Below are 27,130 nucleotides of genomic sequence, written 5' to 3'. Positions count from 1 at the left end.
CCAGGCACCGCCCGTGGAACAGCTTCAGGTGGCACGGGCACGCAGCGGGAGGGTTTCCAATCCAAGTTGCGCATGACGGGAGCGCACCAGCCCGGCGGGAAGGTGCCCGAACGGGTTCGCCGTATTCAACGACGGGAGCGCTGGACCACAGGCGCACAAATCGCAACAACAGGGGGCCCGGGGCACCTCATGCAGTGGGGACTGGCCGCCCTACGCAGCCCCAGCCCAATGGAACAGGCTTCCGTCCCCCGCTGCTGCTTGCTAGGTGCTGTTGCCAGCTGCGCCGCCCCTCCCGGGCGCTCCATGGGTCCCAAGCGGTAAGGTAACCTCGCCTTTGCCTCGTGCCGCCCGCCCGCCCCACTGCCGTCGAATTCTAGGCTTTCGCTGGCCCGCCACAGCCGGAAGAGGCATCCAGGAGTCCGGGGAAGTCAAGCCAGGCCCCAAGCCCTTTTTACCTCGTTTCTGCTGCCAACCCATTTTAGACTTTCCTTTCGGGACATTGAATTGTTGGTTGTTGGTGTCTGCTTTCAGCGCTTTCATCCCGTCGTCACGACCCCCGTTATCCCCCTCTCTCCTCCCCCGTCTCTCTCTCTGTCTCTGCGTCCTGCTCGCTGCTCGCACGCACGTCCGCCCGCACGCACGCTCCTCTTGGCGCCGTCGAAGTTCGAGCCAACACACATTTCTTCGATCGATCCGCCGCCCGCCGCCGGCCTTCGACAGATAGACCTCGCGAGACAGAAACGATCCTCCTTCTCCTCCTCCTCTCCCCCCGCTGCGAGCAGCGCCGTCTCGGACCCCCGGTCATGTGCGCCCGTCCGTCCTCGCCATGTTGAACAACCAGCTCCAGGGACGTCTCGGGCGCCGCTACGTCGTCCTCGTCGTCTTCGCCGTCCTCGCCCTCTTGCTATGGCACGGCTTCGGCGGAGGCTACGGCTCCCGGGCGGCCGGCTCCAGGACCGTGGGCAGCGTGCGCCTCGTGCCCAGCAGCTACGACTGGAGCAAGGCCCAGCAGTTCCACCCCGTCGCCGACATCAAGCCCCTGCCCGCAGGCTCGCCCGCCCGGCTGCCCAAGGTCCAGGCCCGACCGTCGGCGGAGCGCCAGGACGACATCGCCAAGTCTAGGAAGGAGGCGGTCCGCAGGGCCTTTGTCAAGAGCTGGGAGGCGTACAAGACGCATGCCTGGACAAAGGACGAGTTGATGCCCCTGTCCGGCAAGGGCAAGCAGACCTTTTCCGGTTGGTCTGCCCAGCTGGTGGATGCCCTCGACTCGCTCTGGATCATGGGCCTCAAGGACGACTTTGTCCTCGCCGTCAAGGAAGTCGCCGTCATCGATTGGGCCAAGGTCAACGACGGCAAGACGGTCAACCTCTTCGAGGTCACCATCCGCTACCTCGGCGGCCTGCTCGCCGCCTACGACCTGTCGCGCGAGCCCGTCCTGCTGGCCAAGGCCGTCGAGCTGGGCGATGCCCTGTACGCCGGCTTCGACACCCCCAACCGGCTCCCCTCGCACTGGCTCGACTACAACAAGGCCAAGACCGGCGAGCAGACGGCCGACTTGAGCATGTCGGGCGCCGCGGGCGGCTCCCTGTCCCTCGAGTTCACGCGCCTGAGCCAGATCACGGGTGAAGCCAAGTACTACGACGCCACGGAGCGCATCAAGCAGTTCTTCTACCGCTTCCAGAACCAGACCAAGATCCCCGGTCTCTGGCCCATGATGCTCAACTACCGCGACGAGACCATGGACGGCGAGATCTTCACGCTCGGCGCCGGCGCCGACTCGCTGTACGAGTACCTGCCCAAGATGCACGCGCTGCTCGGAGGCCGCGACCCCGAGTACGAGCAGATGACGGCCAAGGCGCTCGACGCCGCGCGGGACACGCTCCTGTTCCGGCCGATGACGCCCAAGGACGACAACATCCTCATGGCGGGCAACGTGGACTGGGACGACGGCAACAAGACGCTGACGCCCGAGATGCAGCACCTCACGTGCTTCATCGGCGGCACGTACGGGCTGGCGGGCCAGCTCCTGGGCCGCAAGGAGTTCGTGGACCTGGCGTCGCGGCTCGCCGCGGGCTGCGTGTGGGCGTACGACTCGTTCGCGACCAACATCATGCCCGAGATCAGCGAGCTCGTGGCATGCCCGTCGCTCGACGGGCCGTGCCCCTACTCGGAGGCGGCCTTCCCCACGGCGATGCGCGGGCGGCCCAGCGGCGTCGACCTGCCGGGCGGGTTCACGCGCGTGCGCGACCCGCGCTACCTGCTGCGGCCCGAGGCCATCGAGAGCGTCTTCTACATGTGGCGCATCACGGGCGATCAGGTATGGCGCGACGCGGCGTGGAGGATGTGGCAGGGCATCGTGCGCGAGACGGAGACGGAGTTGGCCTTTGCGTCGGTCGAGGACGTCAAGGTGCACTCGAGCGAAAAGGTCGATTCCATGGAGGTAAGTTTGGTTATCTCTTTGCCCCCCCCCCCCCCCCATCGCGTCAGCTCGCCGTGCGATGGCGGTGGCCGTATCTTATGATGAGCAACTGCTGACGAACACAAACAGACGTTCTGGCTCTCCGAGACGACCAAGTATTTCTACCTCATCTTTGACGACGAGGGCACCATCAACCTGGACGAGTGGGTACTCAACACGGAGGCTCATCCGTTCCGGCGGCCGGCGCAGAAGTAAGGAGGCTTACGGTATTGCATGTGGGCATTGTAGAAAGGGCTGAGCACATAGGGAGCCTTGTATATGGACGGCAGTGAGCTGCACAAACACACACACACACAGAAATCGCATACGACAAGTCATCGTCACGGTGGCTTGTATCGCTGTATAGAGGCGGGTTTCAGACTGGGCATTGGACATTGGACATGGGGGGGTTGGGGTGCATACTGCATTCGAATATTGGTACATGATCACAAATAGAAGAACAAGTCCTCTTGAGTCACGATTCTTGTATCTGGTTTCCGGAGATGAATTGGCCCGGCATTAATCTCTTGCTGTGAGGAGCTGCTGTAAGTAGGTTGTCACTGAAGGGCCATGATAGACGGACAGAGCAATAAGGTCCATGCAGCTCAAAAGTCTCAGGCACCCGTAGGTTGAGTGACCGCCCAAACCCCACAGCGGCCGGGCGCGAAAACTCCCCAGCTCCGGCAGTCGGTCTCCGACGGCGCTTCCGCAATTACATCACCACCTACCTCCCTCTCGCCTGGCCTTCCCTTCCTTTCCCTTCTCCCCACGACATACATACCCAAACCTCACCTCACGGAAAACCACCCCCCCCCCCCGGGCCAATTGACCGCCCCATTCCCCCCTTCTCTTCTCTTCTCTTCCCCCGTCCCCCCCTTCGTCCGAACCCGACCCCTCGTCGTCAGCAGCGATCCGCGGTAGGGGGAGGAGGGGCACACGACGCACTCCCCGCGCGTGACTGCTTGATGCGGCAGCACCACGACGAGGCATGCCGCCCCATCACCGCCCGCTGCTGCTCCTCTTGCGCTCCTCTCTCGCCGCCGGTCCCGGTTCCGGCCCCGCCGCCGTCTGCTCCGCGCCTCGACACCAGTGCCCTCTACCGCCGCAGCTTCCGCTGCCGCTGCAGTTGACCCGGCTGCTTCCGTCGCGACCGGCACACCGACTGCCGGCCGTCTCGATACATGCGCGCGCATTCCACGCCTCGTGCGTCTGCCGCAGCGATGCCATCGCGGGGAAGAACCACTACGAGAGGCTGAACGTGCGGCATGATGCCTCTCCCAGCGAGATAAAGAAGTGAGCTCCCTACCCCCTTCGTGGACCCCTCAAGGCGCGTTCGTCCGGCCCGGCTGCTTCGCCCAGTCCTCCTCGAAGACCCGAGTGAAAACCGAAGAATCAGAGTGCTGACCGGTGAGCGACAAAACACCGCAGGTCCTTCTACGCCCTCTCCAAGACGCATCACCCCGACGCAAACCCCTCCGACCCCTCCGCCGCCGCCACCTTCTCCCTCCTCTCCGAGTCATACACGCTCCTCTCGGACCCCTCCCGCCGCGCCGCCTACGACCGCGACGTCCTCCGCCTCCAGTACCCGCACCATCGCGCCGACCACCACCACCGCCCCGGCGCCTCCTACTCGAGCACCAGCCAGGCCGGCGGCCGCGCCCCCTCCGGCCTCAGCCGCCGCAGGACCACCTTCCGCGGGCCCCCGCCTAGCTTCTACCGCAGCGGCGGATGGGGCACGCAGGCGGACAAGCGTCGTCGCGCGCACGAGGAGTCGACGGGCGGCGCCGAGTCTGCGGCCGGGGCGCAACAGCAACAGCAGCAGCATGCCTCCGAGGCATCGTCCTCGTCGACCGCGAACCCCTGGGCGCACGCCCACCAGCAGCACCACCATCACCATCATCATCATCATCACCACCACCAGCAACAACACGCCGGCATGGGCCCCGGCTCCTCGCCCTTCCGCGACGCCGACGCCGACGCCGCCCCGCACTTTGACCGCGAGGGTCACACGCGCACGCACCAGCGCGAGGACCGCCGCCGCTGGCAGCGCGCCCGCCGCGCCGTCGGCGATGACGGCGTCGAGTTCGAGCCCCAGACCAGCCTCGCCGGCCACTTCCTCATCGTCGCGAGTATCCTCGGCGCCACGTTCCTCGTGCCCTTCATATACCTGCAGTTTATGCGCCTGGGGAGGCGCAAGAAGGAGCACGGGTACTGATGGCCGGACTGGCGGCGCATGATGTCGTTACTCGCAAGACGGAGCAAGAAGGGCGGACGGCGTCATGTCATATAGCATAGTTGATTGATAGATATCCGGCCCCTTTTACGGGTGCCACCACATGGCTGTATATAAGCATGCCTTCATAGCTACAGGCATTTTGACCACTTTGCATGTTTACATATACGTCACAAAACACGCAAGGCTTCACATCCACCGGAACTCGACATTTGGTATTGACTTCTCACATAATCTTCATACATCTACATACGGAGTGAGCCACCCGAATGCAAAAGCTCTAGTACGGTACAGCAGTTGCGCGCGAGAGCAACCGTTTTTTGGAGATGGGGTCCTAGCATGGCGAGAAGGGGGTTGCTAGATTGGCAATCGAGCTGCTTAACCCTCGAAGGTGAAGCTGGCACCGAGCTGGATATGGATGTTAGCAAGAGCGCGCGGCAGGAAAGGTAAAGGTTCAGAGAACGCAGACGCACCTTGTGGGTAGCCTGGTCGAGCTTCTGGGTGTCGAAGGAGCCACCGAGACCCAGGGTGACGCCCTCGCGGAGGAGGACGTTGTAGGCGAGGGCAGCAATGCCGCGGTCGTTGATCTTGACCTGTACAGGGCTCACATTAACATCTTCATGGCGCGGCGCTCAGGGGTGCGGCCATACCTTGGCGAAGGAGACGGGGTCGATGCGGTACTTGCTGGCAACCTCGAGGCCGACAGTGTTGCCGGTCTTGGAGTTCCAGGTGGCCTTGGCACCGGCCTCGACCTGGCTGTTGACCTTGTGGTAGTACGAGGCGGCGAAGACGCTCAGGTTGTCGGTGGCGGTGATGGCGGCGCTGTACTGGGGAGCAGCGTAGCCGACGGCGGCGCTGTAGGCAGTGACGGCGGCCTTGTTGACGTCGTAGCCGGCGCTGGCACCGGCGAGGAAACCCTCGTGGCCGACAACGGCGTCGACGTTGGCGGTGGGGCCCTTGAGCAGGTCAAAGAAGGCGCGGCCGTGGAAGCCGGGCTGCTTGAACATGAGGTTGAACTTGGCACCCTTGGCGGCGGTGGCGGGCAGGAAGTTGAAGAGACCCTCAAGCTTCAGGCCCTTGGCGAGCGAGTCGCTGACCTCGAGCTTGGTGTCGAGGGCGTTGGCCGTGTTCCAGGTCTGGGTCAGGGTGACGCCTGTACGCGGGTAGTAACACATTAGCACTTGTGCGAAACCGGGCATGAAGTGCGTCGCGAACTCGACCGGCGAGCCTGAGGCCCGACCGAGAATCCGCGTGACGCCGAAACACAGTAGACGCGAGGGTTTGCGACGGCCTCGCGGCGCGCCGCCGCTGGGCGGGCGTCGTCGAGGCCGCGCAACAAGATGGGATGCTGTACCGGTAGGCTTGTCGGTGTATTTTCCCTCGATCTATGCGCGGGCGCCAGTCAGCGTTGGAGGTTCATCAAGGACTCCGCACACGGTGCGCACAAATGCGACGACGCGCTGCGTCACACAGCGACGCGCGGGTGGACGAAGGGGTGGTACTCACGGCAGCAGAGGTGGCCTTCTCGTGGCTGGACTTGCCAGTGACCTTGAAGGCGACGCCATTGGGGGCGGTGTCCTTGAACTCAAAGGTGGTGGCGGACAGGTGGTAGAAGTCCTTGTTGAGAAGCTGCAGTCACGGCGAGGAGTCCTCGCGTCAGCAAATCGCCCACGATCAAGGCCGCTCCCGTCACGCAATGCCGAGCTCCGAAGCTCCTTGGGGCCGTGGAGCTCGGCAACGCGCAAGCAGAGCGAGGGGCAGCAGGATAGTCGGGCCACGTACGTCGTTCGCCGGCTTGGCGATGTCGGAGAAGGCGGGGACAGACATGATGGGCGGTTGTGGAGGGAGAAACACGGAAGCTCGAGGGTGAATGTGAGGGTTCGTGGTGAGGGAGAATGGGGATGGGTGGGATCAGGAGGTTTGGCGGAGGTGGAAGCTTTCGGGGGGGAGCGGGCGAGGGAAAATGTTTTGGGCGACGGCAGTCGATTGGCCTGCCGCCGCAGCAACAGCAACGTTCAAGGTTCCAATTGTTGGGGGGGTCTGCCGCCCACCGCTGGTACCACCGCTGGCGCTGGCTGGCTGCCCGGTGCGAACGTGCGCTGCGCTGTGCTACGGCAGCCCACTCCAAAGCCCAGGGCTCCAGTGGTGCGGCTTCGGCTGATGTCGGGCCGGCGCACCCTTCGGGGCCACTCCAGTGTGCTACCGACAGTGATGCCTCGCCTCATGCCTGAGGCCGAAGCCCTCCGCAAACACCAGACACCAGACCCTCCCTCCGCTGCAGCGCCAGCGAGGGTCCACGTGGGCCATTGCTAGGGCTGTTGGCGTCTTGTCACGATGGACACCCAAGACAGCCGGGAGATGAGGTGATGATGTTCCCTCTCTTTGCCATGAGTGGCCGCCCGAGCGCTCGCGGGTTGGTGGCGCCCCTCGCTGCCCTCGTGACATCGTGACATCCCTCACAGCGGCCGACGTGGGCGCAACAGTCAGTCTTCTCCCCAACGAACGAAGTAGCGCCTGTTGGAGACCAGGTTCCCCGAGCACCAATCCCCACTGCGCATGACACATATTTCCGAACGCGCTTCCGCGTCTTCTTTGCATTGACGCCCAATTACTGAGAGGACCGCGCTTGACCCGAAAGCACCGTGTCCGTACCCATGCAGCGGCTGTGTCCAGTCTCTCCGCCAGCCTCGGCGCAATCGTCACTCCATGCGTGAACCTGTATATGAAAGACTTGATTGCCTTGCATCGTGCTTGTATGGTATCTGATGAATTGGATCCCTCATCTACATCGGCCAGCTCACTTAGACGACCAAAGACGCCATCTCAAGTACCCAAACAGTCACTCCTCTAAACAATGCGAACCGTAGCAGAGACGACATGGCAACCAACTTTTCTATAACCTTTCGAGGCTCCTGCTCGATGCCTGCTCGGCTCTGCCCTTAAGCAGCGTTGTCGTACTTGGCCTGATGCGTGGAAATGGCTCTGTTTCATCAAGTCAGCTACACGTCTCGTCCGTCGCAGTTGTTGCTGGTGAAACCCACCTGCCGCTGGGGTCGCTCTGTTTGGACCATGTGGGCGTCCAGCGCATCACAGTCGACGCGCATGACGGAGGGAAGTGCTCGTCAAACATCAGACGGTACCAGTACGCCTCCTTGGTGTCAGGGATGTCGGTGCCCCATTCCGGCTTGGGGTTGGCCATCATGTCGTCCGTGACGTGCAGCTCGGCGTTGTCCTTGAGCGCGTCGATCCAGCCGTAGCCGACGCCGTCCGAGAACTGCTCCTTCTGTCTCCACAGGATCTCGTCGGGCAGGTATGCCTCGGTCTCCGGCTCGTCGGTCGTGTCAAAGGCCTTGCGCAGAATGTACTTTTCGATTCTGTCCTTGGTGATCATCTTCTCCTGCGGGTCAATCGACATGCAAGTCTCGAGGAACTAGAGCCTCGTTAGCAATCGAATTACACCGTCAGATGCCCTCATCGGCGCACTCACCTCCTTGTCCAGGAAAGGCACGCGGGCCTCAAGGCCCCACGCCGACGTCGACTTGTTGGCACGGAGGCAGTCAGCCAGGTGCAGGTTCTTGACGCGACGGACCGTCTCCTCGTGGAAGGCCTTCTTGTCCGGCGCGGCGTGGAAGTACAGGTAACCGCCGAAGATCTCGTCGCTACCCTCGCCGCTCAACACCATCTTGATACCCATGGCCTTGATCTTGCGAGAGAGCAGGTACATGGGGGTGGAGGCCCGGATAGTGGTGACGTCGTACGTCTCCAGGTGGTAGATGACGTCCGACAGGGCGTTGAGGCCATCCTCAATGGTGAACGTCATGACGTGGTGCTTGGTGCCTAGGAACTTGGCGACCTTGACGGCCGCTTCGTTGTCGGGCGAGCCGGGCAGGCCGATGGAGAAGGAGTTGAGCTGCGGCAAATACGTCACAGTCTCGATGTTATCGTCGTCGTCAATGCCGACAAGGCCCTCGCCGCGGTCGGCATCGCCCTCGGGGAGAACACCTCCGTTGGCGTCCACGGCCTTTTGCTTCAGTCGCATGGTCTCGCGCTGAGCGATGGAGGCGACGAGGCTCGAGTCGAGACCGCCAGACAGCAGAACGCCGTACGGGACCTCGGCCATGAGCCTCTTCCTCACGGCCTTCTCCAGCGCATGTCGGATCTCCTTGTAGTTGATCGGGGTCGAGGGGACGTTGGCAGGGTCCCACCAGGTAGGCTGGAAGTAGCGAGTGGTCTTGCCAGTCTTGGAGTCGAAGATGTGGCCGGGGGGGAAGGCCACGATCTTGTCGCACACGGTGGACAGGCACTTGAGCTCGGAGGCAAAGTAGATGGTGCCGGGCTCCTTCCACGACCAGCCCTGGTAGAAGGTGGTGATGCCGATCGGGTCGCGGGCGGCGATGATGCGGTCCTGGTTCTTGTCGTACAGGACAAACGAGAACATGCCATCGAGGTGCTTGGGGGCGTCGATGTCATACTCGGTGTACTTGGCCAAGGTCAGCATCGCGGCCCGTGCGTCTGCTTTGTTCCATGGGTCCACCTACCAGAGGGATGATGACCTCGCAGTCAGAGTGCGTCTTGAAGTGGTACGCCTCCTTGAGGTGCTTGCGGATCAGGCGGTGGTTGTAGATCTCGCCGTTGACGGCGAGGACGAGGGTCTCATCGGCGTTGGTCAGGGGCTGGGCACCCGAGTCTGGCTTCAGGTCAGCTACCAGGAGAACCGGTGGAGGGCGCAGAGCGTAGACCCACCGACACCGACAATGCTCAATCGCTCATGGCAAAGGACTAGACTTGATGTCAGAGACGTTGCGACAGCCGGACCACGAATCCTGGAACCTACTTGTGTTCTTGGAGATGATGCTGCCGCCTGTTTACCGAAGGGGTCAGTATGGGCCATGGCCGGGAGATGGCGCGAAGCTCGACTCACTCCAATCGGGGCCACGATGGCGAACTCTGAAGCCGACGGGTCAATTCTCGCTCAAGTAAACGTAGACGATGGCACGTACTGCTTGGACAGCTTCAGGGCCGTCGGCTTGAATTTTTGAACGTCGGGATGACTGGCGACCTGGAGTCAGTCTTGATGTCTGGCAGCAGCAAAATGGCGGGGTGCTCGCGGTTCGCCGATCGGATGCTGCCCCTCCAAACTTTTTGGGGGGGAGAAGCAGTCCAGCCCGGCGTTCCGTCAGCGCGCCAGAAGCGGCAGGTCGTAAACTCACCGGTAGCAGGCGAATATTCCACACATGGTTGCTTCTGCGTGACAGCTCTGAGGAAGCTGTGCGAAGACTGGACGAGGCGTTATATGGCAGATGGAGGAGAGAAGAAGAGAAGAGGTCGGTCTGGTCTCCAGCAAAAATACAAAACCGCCGCGCCGAGCATGAGCATGAGTCAAGCAAATCGCAGCGGTAGCCGACGGGTGAAAATTGGGCCCCGGCGCTGATAAGGTGCAGTGCGCTCGCAGAAGCTTGGGTGGCTGCACGCCCGCTGAACCGTCGACCGATGGCCCGCCGTCCGCGCTCCCGCCGCTGGAGTCAGGGCGGCCACCCCCCCAGAAGCCGCCCTCTGCGAGCGGCCGACTTCGGCGGGGACAGCAATTCGCGCACGGCCATTGGCCCGCGGCACTCAGATAGACTCGAGTAGACTCATCGCTGGGCCCGGCCGGTTCGCCATCGCTCCCCGGCTCCGAGTGCGCCGCCGCTTGCTGGTGCGTCTGCTGGTGCGTGGGTGTTCTGGAACGTTGTATGCGTTCCCCCATTTAGGCCCCTGGGAGTCTGGGGGCGACGTAGTGGCAGCTGTCTGGGACCTTCTAGAGCCGTCGTGACGCCTACCCGTGTTGGAGGATCCCAGACGAGTGTAGATTCCAGACGAACGTGTACGAGTACGCTCACGCCAGGGCCCGAGTCGTGCCCAGTACACTCTCGCGGGAATACCAGTGGCAAGGGTTGCAGACACATGTCCGCCTCTTGGCTACGCAGGAGAATATCAATTTGCTGTCAAAGAGCCGTCGCGAAAGCAGCGCCATGCCGCCGGCCGAAACCTAGCCCAGTTTTGCGCCTTCGCCATTCTCAAATCATCGTCGCAGTTCATGCCAGATTGCCTGCTTGCCCTTGGGCAGATGCCATGCTCGCCTCTGCTGTGAGGCCTTCTTCATCTTGGTATTCCTCCAAACGCCGTTGCCTGGTCTTTGTCGTCTAGTAATCATTATTGCCACCCTCCTGTGGCCTGCTGACCCAGGGCTATCAGGGAGCCGGGTTCTCGCGCACGACACGCTTGACTCTCTTCTCGTACTCGACTCGGTCTCGCTTGAAGAGGTTGTAGGCCTCAGCCTGAGCCGGCGACTCAGGGTTCGGGTCGTTGAGGAGGTCCTGGATGCCGAGGAGAATCTGCTTCACCGTGATGGCGGGCTTCCACGCCTCTTCTTCGTTGAGGATAGACAAGCACACGGTGCCCGAGGGGTAGACGTTCGGGTGGAACAGCGGGGGAACGAACTTGCCTGCGGCGGGTCAGTAACCGTCATTCATCGCCTGAAGACGGGCTCGCGCGGTGGGAACTTACACTTTGGCGGCTTCGTGGGGTATTCTGAAGGTCGATGTCAGCCCATCAAGAGTCAGTGATGCGAGCACAAACGCGCAAACTTACCATCAGGAAATGCGATCGTCAGCTTGAACAAGCCGCCCTCCCAGATCGTCTTCTCCTTGCCTGGAACACCACACTCCCAGTTCTTCAGATCAAGAACACCCTCCTTCGTCCGCAAAGGCCGCGCGTAGAATCCGAACGGGTGGTCTCGCCGCCACTGTTTGCTACGGAACTGCATCAGCACCCACGCCTCGAAAGGTGTCTCAGGCGGGTAGGCTCGGGCAACTCACCGCTCCTCCTGTAGTCTGTTTTGGCACAGCGCCATGTCGACGGTCGCGATGCGTTCGCGTCGGTGGGTTCGGTCGAGGTGTCAGGTCGTCGAGGCCGTCGTGCCAGGGTACGCGCAATCGCAGCTTCGCGACAAGGCGGGATCAAAAGACACTCGAGGGGTAGATTTTGCGCCGCGTGCGGTCGTGGCGGAGCAAAGGCGTGCTTATGACTGTGATCGGAGACGCAGAATGCGCGTGCTCGTCCGTCTTGACTGGGGGTTGGCGAGCGTGAAGTCGGCCGATGTTGGGACAAAGAGAAAGAGAGATGAAGGTTTCACGCTGGCGGTTCGAGATGGCTCGCGTTGGCACAAACCACGGCAGAACGTCGCAGAAGCCTTCGCGGCACCAGGCGACCTGGGCGACGGAAGGCGCCCGTAGTGGGGTAATAAGGCAGCCCGCTGTGAGGCTCTGCCTGTAGCCCTGGCCGCAGACCCTGGGGAGCCCGCCGCACGGTGGGCGGCACATGCAGCGCACCTGACCAATTCTCCGGCGCCTCTGGACCCCCGGGGCCACTATTTTGATGCCCTGGAAGGGGAGCCCTTGGCTGCAGGTGCCCTGTAACCTCGCTGAATCGCCACCGCGGCCAGTCGGGTGGCACCCAGAGCAGGGAACCTGGAACCTGGAGGAAGTCGCCGGTCACAATGGGCCCGGCCAGGGTTACCCAAATGGGTCAACGGCCCTGCCCTCTGCCTTGTCCCTCGGCCCAGCAAACAACCCCCCAGAGGCCGACATTGACAGCCGTCTGCAGTTCATCAAACCCTGTGCGTCTCAACACCCGGGCCTCAGTCAAAGCGCAGCTTGAATCCTGTTTTTGGGAGTCATCGCTCGCATTACTTGATCTCGTCGTAAGAAGGCCGCGCCCCCCTTACATACAACAGTCCTGTCGCCCCTCCATTCGCCGCTGTTCGGCAACACCTGCATGTGGGGTTGAGATCCGACACGGAGCGAGATATCATGGACACGCACGCCGGCGTCCCAGCCGACACCAAGAAAGATGAGGCGGAGGTAAAGACAACCGACGTCAAGGACGCGCTGCCGGTGGTGGCGAGCGAGCCGGCCAAGACCGAAGACGTGGTCGAGGACGTCCCTGACCCAGATGAGGATGACCTCGACGATCTGGATGGTGAGGCAGTTTCAGTACCTCGGCCCTGATATCGTCATACTCACTGACTCCTCATGATAGACATGTTGGATGAGTTCTCGTCGGTCAAGCTCAACGCTGGCGAGACGGCCAAGCCTGCGGATGCGGCGCCGTCCTCATCCGCTCCCAAGTCACCTGCCCCAGGACCAGTCCCTGGCGCTACAGACAGCCAGACTGTGGCAGACGACGGGTTCTCAGAAGAGGACTTTGCTAAGCAGCTCCAGGCCGGCATGGCTGACCTACTCGGAGAGCTGGAAAAATCTGTAAGGTGACCCCGCGTCGTACACCGGCGTTCGCCGCTGACCTTGCCACAGCCCGAGATGCAGGATCAGTTTGAGGAAATGTTCAAGCAGATGACCGCGGCCGCGGCCGCAGAGGACTCGGCACCTGGACCGGCCACAGATGGCGCCTCTGGCTCCAACAAAGCCCCTTCGGACGCCGGTGCTACCGACGCTTCCTTCCAGGAAACCATCCGCCAGACCATGGAGCGCATGCGAAACTCTGGCGACCAGGCTACCGCAGCGGCCGCCTCCGGTGGCGGCGACGACTTCATGTCCGAGATGCTCAAGCAGATGGCCTCTGGCGACTTCAACGCCGAGGGCGGCGAGGAGGAGTTCTCCAAGATGCTCATGGGCATGATGGAGCAGCTCACCAACAAGGAGATCCTCTACGAGCCCATGAAGGAGCTCGACGACAAGTTCCCCGACTGGCTGAAGAAGAACAAGGACAAGACCCCGGCAGAGGATCTCAAGAGATACGAGGAGCAGAAGTCCCTCGTCAGGGAAATCGTCGCCAAGTTTGAGGAGAGCACCTACTCGGACAACAATGCTGCCGACCGCGAGTACATCGTGGATCGGATGCAAAAGGTAGGTCACAGACCCTGCATGGTCACAAGCGGCAGCAGACTGACAGTGTACAGATGCAAGCGGCTGGCTCGCCGCCCTCGGATCTGGTAGGAGACATGGCATCGGCGCAGGAAGCGTTCGCGGGGCCCGACGACCAGTGCAACCCGCAGTAGATTTCCTTGTATGGATATCTCGTGCTCTATATACCCTTATGCGCCACCTTGAGTACACGGATGCCGTGCGATATCCACCAAAAGGTACGAAATACAAGTAATCGCTCAATTCGCAGATCAAGAAACGCCCGTGATCCCTAAGCCCTGTCCTAAAACGCCATTGTCCTGTGGTCCTGTGATGTCTCCCCAATGTGGAAACCGATGCGCTCAACTCATATCCATGTGGTCCGTGGAGTTTTGTGAAAACTCCGGCTGTGACTGTTCTTGCGATAGCAGCTCGGCGAAAATGTCGTCATATTCTTCGTCCGAGAGCGTTGGGGACGGCGGCCGTTGGGAAGGCGCGTGCTGCTGCTCCTCGTAGGACTCCAGCATGGCCTCGAGCTCCTCATCCTCCGGATTTGTCTCCATTACCATGTCATCCTCGTGTGGTTGCTCGACTTCCTCGTGAAAGGCCATGGCGTCGTCGATGTCCGCCTCTGTAAAGTCGGGTGCGTCCCGCGCCAGGCGACCGCGGTCGTCCAGCCAGCTTGTTTTCAGAAACTGCGGTTCATTAGCAACGGCGCGCGCAAGAAGCTGAGCCGTGCAGGATATAAGTACCTGGCCTTCGATATCCCGTCTTTGCCACGCCCTATCATCCGATTTCTGGCGCACGCTCTGCAAGAAGGTGCGTCGTCTTGACTCTTGTGCCACTTCGCGTCTCCGAACAACAGGATTCGGACGCGTCGGACGCGCCGCATACTTGAATTTGGGAGGCTGTATGGGCGACGACTGTGTCTGGCGCTGCGAGAGCGTGTTTTCGTGGATCGGAGAGAGGGGAGACGACGCGCGAATGGGCGAGGATGAAAGAGGCGACGGGATTGATGGGCGATGGTGGTCCCATGCGCCGGAAAAGATGGGCGTCGGGGCAAAGGAGAGCATGTTTCCGGCGGCTTTGTCGTTGCCTTTGCGCTGTTGCATGAGGGACGAGGGCCGAGGACGCGACGCAGCGACCCGTATAAGATGGACGGGGGCGGGTGGCTGGCGGTCAGAGGGTTGGATTGATGGTGTCTCGGAGAGGCACGCCTGGGTTTGGCACTTTACGGCGTGATGGGCGACGCGGTAGTGACACGGCGCGAGATCACGTGCCGCTGTCACCTGTAAATAGCGCTTCTCGGCGCAGCGCGGGACGCCGGGGCAAGCAGAGCCACCGGCCGCCCCCCCAAAGAGCCCCAAGGGCCCCAACAACCGACTCAAATCGGAGGTGCCTCGGCGAATCACGGCGGCGCAAAGAAAAGTTGATGATGTCGATACCCGCTGCCATCCGCCGCCCGGGGTCGAAAAGTGTCAGCTGCTTCTAACCACCAGTCTGTCTGCCTGCCTATCCCTTTTTTCTTCCTTCGACGATTTTTTTTTGTCTTGTGCCAGCGCATTGAATTCAATCTTCTTTTCCCACAATGGTCGTCTGTTAGCTGCGACGTCTCGCTTTCGTGCTGGGAAACGCAAATTCGCGACGACGAGAGAGAGCCCTCGTGGGGCGCGCGCGCGCGGAAATGAATCCCTTGGTCGCCTCCCGCTTCGCGACCCGCGTCGGGGCGCCGAGATCGTGGACATGCTCGACTTGTCGCGGCCAATTGGCCTTTGCGCCGCCGGCAGCACGTCTCCGCATCGCTACAAGAAGATTTGCGTCGGGCGGTAGCAGCTCTTCTAGTGGGAGCGGCAGTAAAGATCGCAAGGGCCGGTCCAGGAGAGTCCTCCTGCTCGCCTCAACGGGCGCCGCTGGTGTCGCGAGCACCGCCCTCGCCTTTACCGACGATATCAAAACGAGCTACGAGGCCGCCGAGAGGACGGGCCGGGTCATTGCCGCTTTGGCAATTTGCATCAATGAGTATGTTGCGCATGGCAATTCGGGGGAGTCGAGCGACCGACTAATTCGCTGCGTACTTTTAGCTATCGGACGACCTTGAACGCCAAAGCGACCATGACCAACGAGGAGGAGCAGAACAACGTGCTCACTGCCTGCCATAAGCGATGCGCCGAGCGAACACTCAAGGTGCTGGAGAAGAATGGTGGCATTTTCATCAAACTCGGACAGCACTTGGTACATGCGGCTCCCCCCTAGGATTGCAAGCCAGCACTTTCGTCGCTAACCTTGTCCAACACAGAGCGCTATGAACTACCTCTTGCCACCCGAATGGACAACGACATTCATACCACTCCAAGATAAATGCCCCGTGTCCTCGTTCGAGTCAATTGAAGACATGTTCCGCAAGGACACCAACGAGGACTTGTGGCATTACTTTTCCGACTTCTCCCCCGAGCCCATTGGCGCCGCCTCGCTCGCGCAGGTGCATTTGGCGACGGTCAAGGACACCGGCCGCAGGGTCGCCGTCAAGGTGCAGCACCCGGAGCTGCAGGCCTGGGCGCCGCTCGACCTGGCGCTGACCAGGTACACCTTCTCCACGTTGAAGCGCTTCTTCCCCGAGTACGACCTCGAATGGTTGGCGTCTGAGATGGAGGTCTCGCTGCCAAAGGAACTCGATTTTCAGGAGGAGGCAGAAAACGCCAAGCGCATGAAGGCGCATTTCGAAAAGGTCACCGAGCTGCCCCTGGTCGTCCCGGAAGTCATTTGGGCCAAGAAGCGCATCATCGTCATGGCGTGCGAGTCGGGCAGTCGTCCCGATGACCTGGAGTACCTCGATCGCAACGGCATAGACCGCGACGAGGTCTCTGCCGTGCTCGCCCGCATATTCAACGAAATGATCTTTGGCGACGGCGCCCCGTTGCACTGCGACCCGCACGGAGGAAACATTGCGATCCGCAAGAACAACTCCAGGCGTGGGCTGGGGCGCGGTCCGAACTTTGACGTCATCTTGTATGACCACGGCCTGTATCGCGACATCCCCCTGCCCCTGAGGCGGTCGTACGCCAAGATGTGGCTAGCCGTCATCGACGGCGACATGGACCGCATGAAAAAGTACTCCAAGGAGGTCGCCAACATCAGCGACCAGGACTTCCCGCTCTTCGCGTCCGCCATCACGGGCCGCGACTACAGCGTCGTCAGCCGCGAGGGGTCCATCCTCAAGACGCGCTCCTCGGACGAGGAGCAAAACATGTCGGGCGCGCTGCAGGAGGGCCTCATCGTGGACCTCGTGCAGATGCTCAGCCGCGTGCCGCGCATCATCCTGCTCATCCTCAAGACCAACGACCTGACGCGCAGCCTCGACGAGAACCTGCAGACGCGGCAGGGCCCGATCCGCAGCTTCATGATCCTCGCGCGGTACTGCACGCGGACCGTCTTCCACGAGCAGCTCGAGGAGATCCGCGCCAAGGGCTCCCTCCTGTGGCCGCCCAACGCGGTGAGGGTGTTTGCCGCCTGGTTGGGGTACCTGCGCGTCGAGGTCAAGCTCGAGGCGTTTGAGCTGTGGCTCGGCGTGAAGCGGGTGCTTGGGCTGAGGGGCGCGCAAATCGGCGGCACGAGTCCGCGGCAGCAATGAACACGAATGGCATAGAGTAGAGTGATAGAATGTACATACGCGGGACATGACATAAAAATGTTAGATAGACTAGAGTCCATGTAGTAGGCTGATGCCGCAACCCCCGACGTGTACCATACTGGGCCGATACCCTACACCGAGATACTCCGATGGTGGCATGCTGTGCTTTGCTACCGCGCCGGGTTAGACAGTGTAACTCATGCAAATTAACGCGAAAAACATGACCCCTTGGACGTGCTCTATGGTGTGGCTGAGTATAGGGCAATGAATCCAAGCCAACAATGCTGCGCGTGTGCAATGTTCGACAGCTGTCAAATTCTTCCCGACCCAGCACTCGCGAATCAACGTTACAGCCATGACGGCGACCACATTCCCGCCCGTGCTACTTAGTCCCTCTGCTATGAGAAGGCACAGAAATACAAAATCGTAGAGCAAAGATAATGATCTAGCGCACAAAAAAAAAGTCATTTGGCAAGACGATAGCCTGCAAAAAAACACCGAAGCAAGTTGCTAAAAGAGCAAAAAAAATGGTGGTTTCGCCCGGGCTCGAACCGGGGACCTTCTCGGTGTTAGCGAGAAATCATGACCAACTAGACCACGAAACCAACTCAGGAGGTCTGATTGTTGGATGGGGGTACCTAATTTTGGCTTATGATCCGAGGGACCCAGTCGCGTATCGTGTGAATCTTGGCCTGGCTGGTAATCCCGACTTTCTCATGGTTTGTGCGTGATGATTTGGACGGCTAGGTAGATAAAATTAGGTGCTTGAAGCTTCAGGAAACTCTGCACTTTGAATTATACATTTTACTGTCGTGCATGGTTTGGAGGCAGCAGGGCCGAGTATGTGGTGTTGTTGATTTGGAGCGCATGTCGGTTCCTCGAAATCGGGCCCCACGGTGGTACCTCAGGTACTTTACGCGCCAGACGCCCGCCCGAAAGCCGCCGCGACACCAACTCTGCAACTGAACGGCAGGCCCTCGGACTCGGTAAGGAGCCAACCTATTTCCTGAACAGGGCGCAGTCGTCCCGTCATGCCACATAGGACCGTTGCCCGTGAACGGTCCGGCGCCCCACCTGGCGCACCTGTTCAGACCGACGCGGGCACCTGTTCACGCAGCCCTTGGGGCGCGTCCCTCGCCGCGCCACCTCGACCCTGCACCCTCACTCTCTCATCCCCCAACCACCACAACCAGACCAACTTTTGACGAATTTACGCGTCTGAAGCACGACTTTCTCATCCCCTCTCACGCGTGAGACCTTTGGTATTTTATTTCGACAGAATGCTGGGGTCCCTTTCTAACTTGATATCAGGACGTTGGCGCGTCTGCTAGCACTGCGTGCCGTGTTATATCACGATCGCCAAGTTTGCAACACGCCCCCGGATCAGTCCGACGTGTGTTTCGTGTATTAAAACACTTGGGATCCAAGCTTGACGCTGCAAGTTGTCATCATTCCGTGCTTGCTGCAGATTAGGCCTTGCCGAAATCCCAGTCAGGGACCGCGTTGAGGAACACCAGCGTCAGCATCTATCTCACCACTCCTGCACTGTGGTGACCAACTTTTGGCATCTCATGGCAGGAGAACAGTGCGCGCAGATGGCATCGGAAGCCATGGAGGCGCGTCTGCGCGGCGGCGCCGAGTCCTACGCCTCCAAAGACTACACTGAAGCACTCAAGCAGTTCACTCGAGTATGCCCGCCAGTGATCTCCATGACTGAACCCATGTTGACGTGTTACCCTTCAGGCCATGATTCTTTGCCCTTGCACTCATGGCGTCAAGCGACCCAGATGTATTTGCAAGGATTTCGAGGCCGTCGCGGCAAAGAACGGCTCTATCCTCAGGGAGGCCCTGTATCGCTGTGCCTGTGATGTGGGAAAGACGTTCAAGAAATGCAGAAACCCTCTCCATATCAAAGCTCTCGACTACCGCGCCGGGACTTTCGAGGCACTCAAGGCGCTGGACCGGGCCAGGAAGGACGCGGAATGGATGCTGGAGCTTGCCCCTCGGTTGCCCGACGTACTTACCCTCATGGGCCCCCTTCTGTTGACACTCACTGACCTATGCCGTCAGGGCTACCTCCGATTGGGCAAAATTGCCCGCCTTCAGAAGAAGTCAGACTTTGCTAGGAAGATCTACGCAAGTGGCATCGAGGCCAGCGATCGTGAGGCGCCTGGCGCCGTCAAGAAGCTACAAGTAAGCAGCCGTGACAAGCGGTCGCGCAAGCACCAAAACTAAACATCGTGTTAGCAACTTCGTGACGCACTGAAGCCACTAGAGGCACGACTTAACAAGCGTGACCCCCTGTGGCTTCCCCTAGAGATGGCCGTCATGGTCTTCGCCAACCTCAGCGTGCCTCAACTGACGTCGGTGCTCACCTCCACCCCATCCATCCTATATGCCCGCTAACGGTTGCACACAGTAAATGCCTGCAAGTGTCCAAATCTTGGAATCAAACCCTGCAAGGCGTATACTTCAAGAACCTTTGGAGCAGTGTCATCTTTCCACGGAGCAACTCCCGCCCGCCTGCCAACTGGGCGCTGCACAAGATCGTCGCGAGGACCCACGGCAGCATCCGCGAGATTGAAGTCGTCGACACGCTCTGGTTCCAGCTTACGCCGCAGAAGCTGGACACCTTGCTGCGCAACGCGACTTCGAACCTGGAGCGCCTCGTCGTGGGCCCGCTGCTCACCTATGACTACTCGTCCGTGGGCTCGTACCGGTTCAAAAAGCTGCGGCATCTCGCCGCCGTGACTGACAACACAGATGGTCGGCCCCGCCACGGCATGGCCCCGAACGTAGGTGTTCTCCCTACTGGGCTCATCACGGGGATCGCGCAGACGTTGGTGCACCTCCACCTGCTCGGTATTCCACAGGACTGGCACAACCTGAAGATGCCCATGTTTCCAAAACTAAAGTATCTACGCCTGGAGCACAAGGAGAAGCTCGCCCAGAACGCGTTCCCAATCGTGAGTCATTATGTGAGATAGACGCTGCCCAAGGACGGCATTCTAACGTTGCGCAGTTCGACATTGCCCTCATGACCCCGCATATGGAGCAGCTGTCATTGAAGGGCATTCACTTGACCATCGGCCACTTTTGGCAGATGGAGCCGGCTTGGGAACAGCTCTGGAACAAGCTCAAAGTGTTTGTGTTTGCCTTCCCCCTGGCGGGTCGGCCGTGGCAGCCTCAGGAGACCACCGCGGCCCTGAGCATGATGATGTCCGTCAACCACGGCACCACGTTCGAGCACTTTGACCACGACATCGCATTCACCGAAGGAGACCCGTGGTCTCCCGCGAAAGTCATCACCACTACGTACGACTGGAGCAACTATACTAATGGTAACATCATCTCTCTCCCCGTCGTGGGACATGCCAAGTTCCCCAAGATGCGCGAGTTTCGCGTCCAGTCGCTCGCCCACATCCCGGACAAGCTCGAGGCGGCCCTGCAGGACGCCATGGCCAACAGGCACCTGCACACCTTGGACATTGTCTTCGACCTCGAGGACATGAACTCCGCGACGGGCACAGAGCACGTCGAGCACCTCAAAAAGTACAACTGGCTGCGCGGGCTCGACTCCATCCACACGCTGGGCGTGTTCGGGTTCCGCTTCAAGCAGTACCCGCGCAAGGACGAGGACCTGCCCCTGCCGGGCTTCCTCGCGACGTTCCCCAACCTCGAGACGCTGAGCCTCGGCTCCGAGTCGTACGACGACGCAGAATTCTGCTTCGTCGTCGAGGCCATCATGAAGGTGACGCACCTCAAGACGATTTACCAGCAGAACGTTGGCGGCGCGGCCTGGGATAGGCTCGTCAAGATTGGGAAGCAGTACGGCGTGCAGATTATTCCTGGTCCGCGGCCCAAGGAGTGGCCCGTGAAGCTGGACGAAGACGATGAAGACGACGTGGAGTAAAGTTGCGAGTCTTTCTTCTTTTTGGCATCGCGATGAATGGCGGTGCCGCATGGCAGAGGTTGCGACCGGTATGGCATGCAGCGAATAATGATGCTGGATGAACGACGTTGCGACTGGCACGGCATTACGACGAACCATGATGCAGGCTGAATGAGTTTGCGACTGGATCGGCATCACAACAAACGGTGATGCTGCATGATTGAGGTTGCGACTGGATCGGCGTCACAACAAACGATGATGCTGAATGATTGAGGTTACGACTGGTATTGGCATTGCGATGGACGAGATTTGAGCGGATGGAGATACCCAGGGCGCGGATTTGGGCAAAGGCGCCAATTTGCTTTCGGTTTGGCATCAACACGCCTGTCACGGCGTGTTCTACGGCGAAGTGTGGACTGTTTAGAACAATGGTATAATTGATGTGTATCTGTGTGAGGCTTATTGATGTGCGTGTGTGATTCTGGCGATTTGCGACGTCCAGAAGCGCAGGGACGAGGTTTGTCATGATTGAGGTTATGATGTGCGTAGTGTGTGAGGTGTGATTCCAGATCAAGCCCGCCCAACTTTGAACGACAACACCTGAGAAGATGGTCAGCATTAATTCGCCAATGGCATCCGTGCGGGACGGCCTGCAACTCACGTCGTTCTTCCCCACCGCGACAACGTCGTCCTCGGCCACTCTCAGGTTGCCCGCGCCCTCGACGAACGCGATGGGCGCGTCGCCCATGACCTTCTTGGCCACGTCGCCGACCGTCGACCCCTTCTTCACCAGCACGCAGTCCCGAAAGACAAACTTGGACTCGCTGGCTCCGGAGCTAAACGTCGTCGTGTTCCTGACGGGGAAGACGGGCACGAGGCCGAGCAGATCGGCCGCCCGCGAGAGGACCTGGACGACGCCCGTGGAGCCGAACCGGTACAGGACCATGTCCTTGAGGTTCTCTATCCGGTTGCGGTTCTTCTCGTCCAGCTCCTTGAGCCCGCCGCCCGCGGGGTCGCCCTGCTCCACCAGGTCCTCCCGCGTGTCGACGAACTCGCTGCCCTCGACGTACTTGATGTAGCCCTGCTTGGCCATCTTGCGCAGGAAGATCTCGGAGATGGCGGAGCAGAGCACGATGGTGTTGGGGTCCTGCATCTTGGCAATCTTGGAGATGTTCTTGTCGGCGTCCGGGTGGTCGATCTTGTTGAGGGCGATGACGGTGGGGAACTTTTCGTCGACGAAGCTGTTGACGACGTGCTCGACCGTCGCGTCGGACCAGTCCTCGAGGGGCTCCTTGACGCCGGAGCGGTCGAGCGTGCGGTTGATGACGGTCAGCGTGGCGCCGTAGCCCGAGAACTGGCCCTGCAGCGTCTCCACGGCCGACGCCTTGACGGCCATGTGCCTGCGCCGGACGGACCCCCACCGCTGCATCAGGTTGCCGAGGATCCAGGCCACGACCTCGCTCCGCAGCCAGGCGATGTCGACCGAGGGGTCGTAGCCGCGCGTCTCCTTGCCCTCGGCGTCGACGGTGCCCGAGGCGTCAACCACGTGGATCAGGGCGTCGGCGTGCCGCAGGTCGTCGAGGAACTTGTTGCCCAGGCCGCGGCCCTGGTGCGCGCCGGGGACCAGCCCCGCGACGTCGAGCAGCTCGATGGGCACCGAGCGCCGCCCGTCGACGCATGCGCCGTAGTTGGGCTTGCACCGCTCCGACACCTTGTACCGCGCGCACGCGCAGTCGATCTGGAGGTAGCCTATCGCCCGCTGCGGGTCGATGGTTGTGAACCTACCGGCCGTGGCCGTGTCAGTCTCTTCGTCTCGACGATGGCGTCGTTGTCTGCGCCGGCGTCACCGCCGGCGGGGTGGATGGGCTGCGACAGCACGTACGGAAAGTTGCCTGCGCCGGGGGAAGAAAGGACAGACGATGTTAGCCGCTTGTCACTGACGAGGGGGACGTTCTAGACGGTTGCTTTCGAATAGCGCAGCAGAGGGGACTGACCGACTTTGGAGGAAGCGTCGGTCAGGCTGTTGAGCATGGTGCTCTTCCCGGCCGACGGCTTCCCCACGAGCCCGATGAGCGGATCTCGAGGCATGGCGGGGAGGGGCCGGGCGCGCCCAGGCGGTCAGGCGCGGAACGGAGGGCGAGTTCAGAGAGGAGAGGCGAAAGGGTATCAAGGTTCGCGGGGATCGATCATCTGAACGTGTCGTCGACTCGACTCGGGCGGCGGACGAGGGGGTCGTAGATAAGGTATCGCGAGACGGCGTCGCATGTCGTCGCAAAATTTCCAGCACCAACGCACGCACGGCGAGGCGAAAGCGGACAAGGCTGCGGTGAGGGGCAGCATGGAGCCTCAAACTGCCCCGCCGTCAATCAATTAGGCGATGGCTGCCCGCGCTGGAAGCCGCTGCAAGCACTCTACCCGGCCGCTAAAGTGGATGACGGGAGTGGGCGTCCGACGATGGTGGGGCGCTACAAGGGACCCCGCTACAGCGGCACGGAAGCTCGACCGCCAAATCGTCCATCCGCAACCCTTGCCGTCCGGATCTGTCCGCCGAGACGCGTCGGATCTGGCTCCGTGTCCCCTTCAACGCCCCCGGCTTGCATCTCGACAGGCCGCCAACCTCCGCCATTACCGGGAACCAAGTCGCCGAACAGTCACCGGCCAGTGACGCCAGTCCAACTCATCTCCTGCGGCATCAATGGTCAGCGCGGGATGACGTCTCCGTCCCAATTGTCCCCCGACGCCTTCCCGGCCTGGGCGCTCCTCAACGATGTGGTCTTTTCAGGTGTCAAGCTGCAGCAAACTGAGGACAGGGGCTTTGGCCTCGTGGCAGACGGTGACCTCGGAGCTTCTGAGAGCAATGCGTCGCCTCTGATGAGAATACCCCAGGACCTCGTCCTCTCCGCCGAGGCTGTCGACGAGTATTCCAAAGTGGATCAGAACTTCAAGCAGCTCTTGGAGGCGGCTGGACGTGAGGTGCGAACCGGATATGCCACGCCATATGAGAGCAGCACCCCATCTGACCATATCCTAGTCTACACGCAAAGACATCATGCTGTACCTGCTCTGCCACCTGGTCCACTCCAGGCGAGGTCCCTCGGCATCCAGGGGCGTCCCCTCCACACCCTGGACCGAGTACGTTCGATTCTTACCTCGCCCTGTCCCAGTCCCCTCCATGTGGTCTGAGCCGGAACGCACGCTGTTGAACGGCACGTCATTGGAGGTGAGTGCCTCACCTATCAAGACAGGCAACCAGGGGCCACGGACGATGCATGCAACCTTATTACGGGCACTGACAGCCATAGACGGCCCTGCGAGCCAAGTTTGCGGCCTTGACGCACGAGTTTGATGAGCTGCGCGACAAGACCGAGACCATGCCGTTTTGGAACTCCTTTCTGTGGGAAACAGGCATGACGTCTCTGGATGACTGGGTGTTGGCAGATGCATGGTATCGCTCGCGGTGCCTGGAGCTGCCACAGATCGGAGATGCCATGGTACCTGGCCTCGACATGGTGAACCACTCGGCCAGCCCGACTGCATACTACGAGGTGGACGGAACCAACGGCGTGGCACTGTTGATGCGTCCGGGTTGCACCGCGTCGTCAGGGCAGGAGGTGACAATATCGTACGGTGACGCCAAACCCGCCGCCGAGATGCTCTTCAGCTACGGCTTCATCGACAAGGACAGCACGGCACGAGAGTTGGCGTTGCATCTCGAGCCTTTCCCGGACGACCCGCTGGCCAAGGCAAAGCTACACGTCTTCAAGGGTCCACCAATCGTGAAGCTGTCACTGTCATCTGACGGCCAGACCTTGACCTGGGACAGCCAGTTTGTATACCTCATGTGTCTCAATGAGGAGGATGGCCTCGGCTTCCGCGTCCTGCAGGACACGGCGGGAGGCCGACAGCTGCGGATGTTGTGGCACGAGGACGACGTGACAGAACAAGCCGGTGACTTTGAGGCACTGATACAAGGGCATGACCTTTGTGAGGTGTTCAAGCTCCGCGCGGTAGCCGTGCTGTCCGAGAAGATCGAGGCACAGCTTGCCAGCATCAAAGCGGGGCCCCCGGATGACCAGCTCCAACCGCTGGTCGCGGCCGGCCTGCTGAGGGAGGAGTGCATTGAAGCCGCCAGGGCGCTGAAGAAGCTGGAGACGGAGCTGCTCGAGGCAGCAGCGGCCGCGCTCGAACAACAGGTGCGTACAAGACGCGCCAGCATCCTTGCAAAGCGTGTGCTCCATGCGCGAGGCATGGCCCGGGCTCTCCCACATCCCACCGCTTCCCGCACCATGACCGCACTGCACCGCAATCCGTACATGACGTGAACTAACGGGGGCCCGGCAGAAATCGAGTCTCCTCGCACACGACCACGTGGTGGCATATCTCGGATCGATGGAAGATGCCCAAAACGAGCAAGGGCCGAGGTTATCCTCGTCCAATGAGGACGACGACTTCAGCTGAGATGGGGGGTTCCCGCCCAGGGCGTTGCATCTCATCGCCAATTCGCCCGCGCCAACAACTGCCGCCATGGTCCATGGTCGGTGGCGCGCGATCGGCGGGCCTGCCTGCGTGGTGCAAGGCAAGGTTGGGATGCGATGCTGCGACTTGCTCTGCATTGGCGAGGCGCACAAGGGGGTGGTGCCTTGGGTGCGAGCTTGGGGAGCTTGTGCTGCGTGAACGGCGCCCTGGTGGCGGCGGCGGCAGCAGCGTTGGAAGGATGCATGGGCGAGCCGCTTCCGGGTTGGGATCCGGCGCGCAGTGGCTTGGATTTCGTGGTCGGCAGCTCGAACGATGGGCGCTTCTCGAAGGGAAGTGGTATGACTTTGCGGCGCTCGTCGACCAACGACGCTGCCGCAGCTCAGCGACTAGTCGCAGCCTGGATGCCCCTTCGGCCGGACGGGCGGAAGCTGTGCCAGCAGCGACGCTAATTCGCCAACAGCCTCGGGCCCGCTCGGGAATAAACGAACGAGCCTCTGACCAAAAAGGCACAAGTGTCTCGCCTTTCCTCCTCCACTGCTGCGCGTCTGCTTTCTTCAACGAGCATTGTGTTTTGTGTGCCAGCCGTGAGGCTGAACTAGGGGACGCCCTCGATGGCGTTTACCACAGTTCGCTTCGAGAATACTGCCCGGCAGCTTCTGGATGGAAGCCACCAACTCTCCTGCTCCAGGCAGGAATATGCTTGAGCTCTGCGTCTTTCTTGCTCTCACAATCGGATCGCATCTGTCGAACTGGGCTTCCGCCGAGCAGGCCCAGACTGTGGTGCGCCGCGCTACCATACGGTCGGACGGAGGCTGGCTGGCAGCAAGATCTTCCCACTTGATCTCTGTGAAAGAGCTCCGAAGCAAAATTAGCAGCCCTTAGCTAGTGTGGGATCTGCTGCGACCGTGGCAATAGTCTATCGCCGACGTGGCATCCCTTTTGCATGAATAGTGCCCTGACCGAGCGCACTCGTAACAAACTCTGTAGCCCTGGCTTTGTCCGTTATCGTCGCACTGAACGGGACAAGCCGATCAGCCAAACGCCTCGCACCCAAATCCCGGGTTCGCGATTTGAGTTGCCATCCATCCGGCTCGCGAGATCGTTTCAGTGTCGCTCCGATGCGAACGATATATCGAATGTGACCCCACGGTAACGAGACCGAGCGTCGAATCGATGCACGGGACGAGACCGTCGACCCCTTTGAAAATCCGGGGTACCTAGCCGGGATCTGACCGAGGGGACCCAGGGCAACGGGCAAGATCGCGGGGGAGGTTCCATCGACGCAGGCGAGTTCCCTAACGGTGGGCGTCGGGTTCAGCATCGCAGCCTCATGCTCTGAACGCCATCTTGAGGCGCAACCAAGCAAGGCCAAGCCAGCCACGAGGCTGCAGATCGCCGGGACGACCGGGAAACCAAGGTGAACGGACTGCCGGAAAGGGGCTTCGCAATATGGTGTGAATACCAAGGTGGGTAGCGGTAGTAAGTGTGTCGGGCTTGAGAGGCTGTCCCCGATGGGCCCCGCAGGTTGGCGCCGGTGACAGAA

General features: G+C 61.0%; 10 protein-coding genes and 1 non-coding gene across 11 annotated transcripts; 5 read left to right on the top strand and 6 right to left on the bottom strand.

Annotated features, from left to right (window-relative positions):
• Window positions 1–826: 826 nt before the first annotated feature.
• PLICBS_010448 (uncharacterized protein) lies at window positions 827–4,673 on the top strand (the record flags this gene model as incomplete). The annotated part of the gene is made up of 3 exons (XM_018326436.2): window positions 827–2,440; window positions 2,549–2,670; window positions 3,887–4,673. The coding sequence occupies 3 exons, from the start codon at window positions 827–829 to the stop codon at window positions 4,671–4,673; spliced, it is 2,523 nt and encodes an 840-aa protein (XP_018174755.2).
• Window positions 4,674–5,069: 396 nt separating this feature from the next.
• On the bottom strand, window positions 5,070–6,518 carry PLICBS_010447 (mitochondrial porin; the record flags this gene model as incomplete). The annotated part of the gene is made up of 6 exons (XM_018326437.2): window positions 5,070–5,099; window positions 5,165–5,284; window positions 5,342–5,844; window positions 6,046–6,076; window positions 6,198–6,320; window positions 6,474–6,518. The coding sequence occupies 6 exons, from the start codon at window positions 6,516–6,518 to the stop codon at window positions 5,070–5,072; spliced, it is 852 nt and encodes a 283-aa protein (XP_018174756.1).
• Window positions 6,519–7,630: 1,112 nt separating this feature from the next.
• Window positions 7,631–9,927, bottom strand: PLICBS_010446 (asparagine synthetase; the record flags this gene model as incomplete). The annotated part of the gene is made up of 9 exons (XM_018326438.2): window positions 7,631–7,673; window positions 7,733–8,121; window positions 8,179–9,171; window positions 9,230–9,378; window positions 9,435–9,470; window positions 9,526–9,552; window positions 9,613–9,638; window positions 9,692–9,742; window positions 9,902–9,927. The coding sequence occupies 9 exons, from the start codon at window positions 9,925–9,927 to the stop codon at window positions 7,631–7,633; spliced, it is 1,740 nt and encodes a 579-aa protein (XP_018174757.1).
• A 994-nt stretch (window positions 9,928–10,921) lies between these two features.
• PLICBS_010445 (E2 SUMO-conjugating protein ubc9) lies at window positions 10,922–11,583 on the bottom strand (the record flags this gene model as incomplete). The annotated part of the gene is made up of 4 exons (XM_018326439.1): window positions 10,922–11,175; window positions 11,238–11,261; window positions 11,322–11,482; window positions 11,549–11,583. The coding sequence occupies 4 exons, from the start codon at window positions 11,581–11,583 to the stop codon at window positions 10,922–10,924; spliced, it is 474 nt and encodes a 157-aa protein (XP_018174758.1).
• A 958-nt stretch (window positions 11,584–12,541) lies between these two features.
• PLICBS_010444 (peroxisome chaperone and import receptor) lies at window positions 12,542–13,746 on the top strand (the record flags this gene model as incomplete). Its single annotated transcript, XM_018326440.2, has 4 exons — window positions 12,542–12,710; window positions 12,771–12,991; window positions 13,043–13,594; window positions 13,648–13,746. 4 exons carry the CDS (start codon window positions 12,542–12,544, stop codon window positions 13,744–13,746), a joined length of 1,041 nt encoding a protein of 346 aa, XP_018174759.1.
• A 207-nt stretch (window positions 13,747–13,953) lies between these two features.
• On the bottom strand, window positions 13,954–14,664 carry PLICBS_010443 (uncharacterized protein; the record flags this gene model as incomplete). The annotated part of the gene is made up of 2 exons (XM_018326441.2): window positions 13,954–14,286; window positions 14,344–14,664. The coding sequence occupies 2 exons, from the start codon at window positions 14,662–14,664 to the stop codon at window positions 13,954–13,956; spliced, it is 654 nt and encodes a 217-aa protein (XP_018174760.2).
• Window positions 14,665–15,275: 611 nt separating this feature from the next.
• Window positions 15,276–17,219, top strand: PLICBS_010442 (uncharacterized protein; the record flags this gene model as incomplete). The annotated part of the gene is made up of 3 exons (XM_018326442.2): window positions 15,276–15,610; window positions 15,673–15,823; window positions 15,888–17,219. The coding sequence occupies 3 exons, from the start codon at window positions 15,276–15,278 to the stop codon at window positions 17,217–17,219; spliced, it is 1,818 nt and encodes a 605-aa protein (XP_018174761.2).
• A 531-nt stretch (window positions 17,220–17,750) lies between these two features.
• PLICBS_010441 lies at window positions 17,751–17,824 on the bottom strand. The gene has a single exon. It is a non-coding gene; the product is annotated as a tRNA-Val (tRNA).
• A 1,005-nt stretch (window positions 17,825–18,829) lies between these two features.
• Window positions 18,830–21,132, top strand: PLICBS_010440 (uncharacterized protein; the record flags this gene model as incomplete). The annotated part of the gene is made up of 6 exons (XM_018326443.2): window positions 18,830–18,907; window positions 18,963–19,235; window positions 19,290–19,412; window positions 19,467–19,582; window positions 19,639–20,185; window positions 20,242–21,132. 6 exons carry the CDS (start codon window positions 18,830–18,832, stop codon window positions 21,130–21,132), a joined length of 2,028 nt encoding a protein of 675 aa, XP_018174762.2.
• A 549-nt stretch (window positions 21,133–21,681) lies between these two features.
• Window positions 21,682–23,199, bottom strand: PLICBS_010439 (uncharacterized protein; the record flags this gene model as incomplete). Its single annotated transcript, XM_018326444.2, has 4 exons — window positions 21,682–21,711; window positions 21,773–22,892; window positions 22,994–23,003; window positions 23,106–23,199. The coding sequence occupies 4 exons, from the start codon at window positions 23,197–23,199 to the stop codon at window positions 21,682–21,684; spliced, it is 1,254 nt and encodes a 417-aa protein (XP_018174763.2).
• Window positions 23,200–23,820: 621 nt separating this feature from the next.
• On the top strand, window positions 23,821–25,569 carry PLICBS_010438 (uncharacterized protein; the record flags this gene model as incomplete). Its single annotated transcript, XM_018326445.2, has 4 exons — window positions 23,821–24,084; window positions 24,143–24,331; window positions 24,414–25,304; window positions 25,453–25,569. The coding sequence occupies 4 exons, from the start codon at window positions 23,821–23,823 to the stop codon at window positions 25,567–25,569; spliced, it is 1,461 nt and encodes a 486-aa protein (XP_018174764.2).
• Window positions 25,570–27,130: the final 1,561 nt, after the last annotated feature.

Source organism: Purpureocillium lilacinum (genome assembly GCF_023168085.1).
Source record: "Purpureocillium lilacinum CBS 284.36 DNA, scaffold_8, whole genome shotgun sequence".
In the NCBI taxonomy this organism is placed as follows: Eukaryota; Fungi; Ascomycota; class Sordariomycetes; order Hypocreales; family Ophiocordycipitaceae; genus Purpureocillium; species Purpureocillium lilacinum.
Note: the sequence above shows the minus strand (reverse complement) of the source record. Positions and strands in the feature narration are given on the sequence as shown.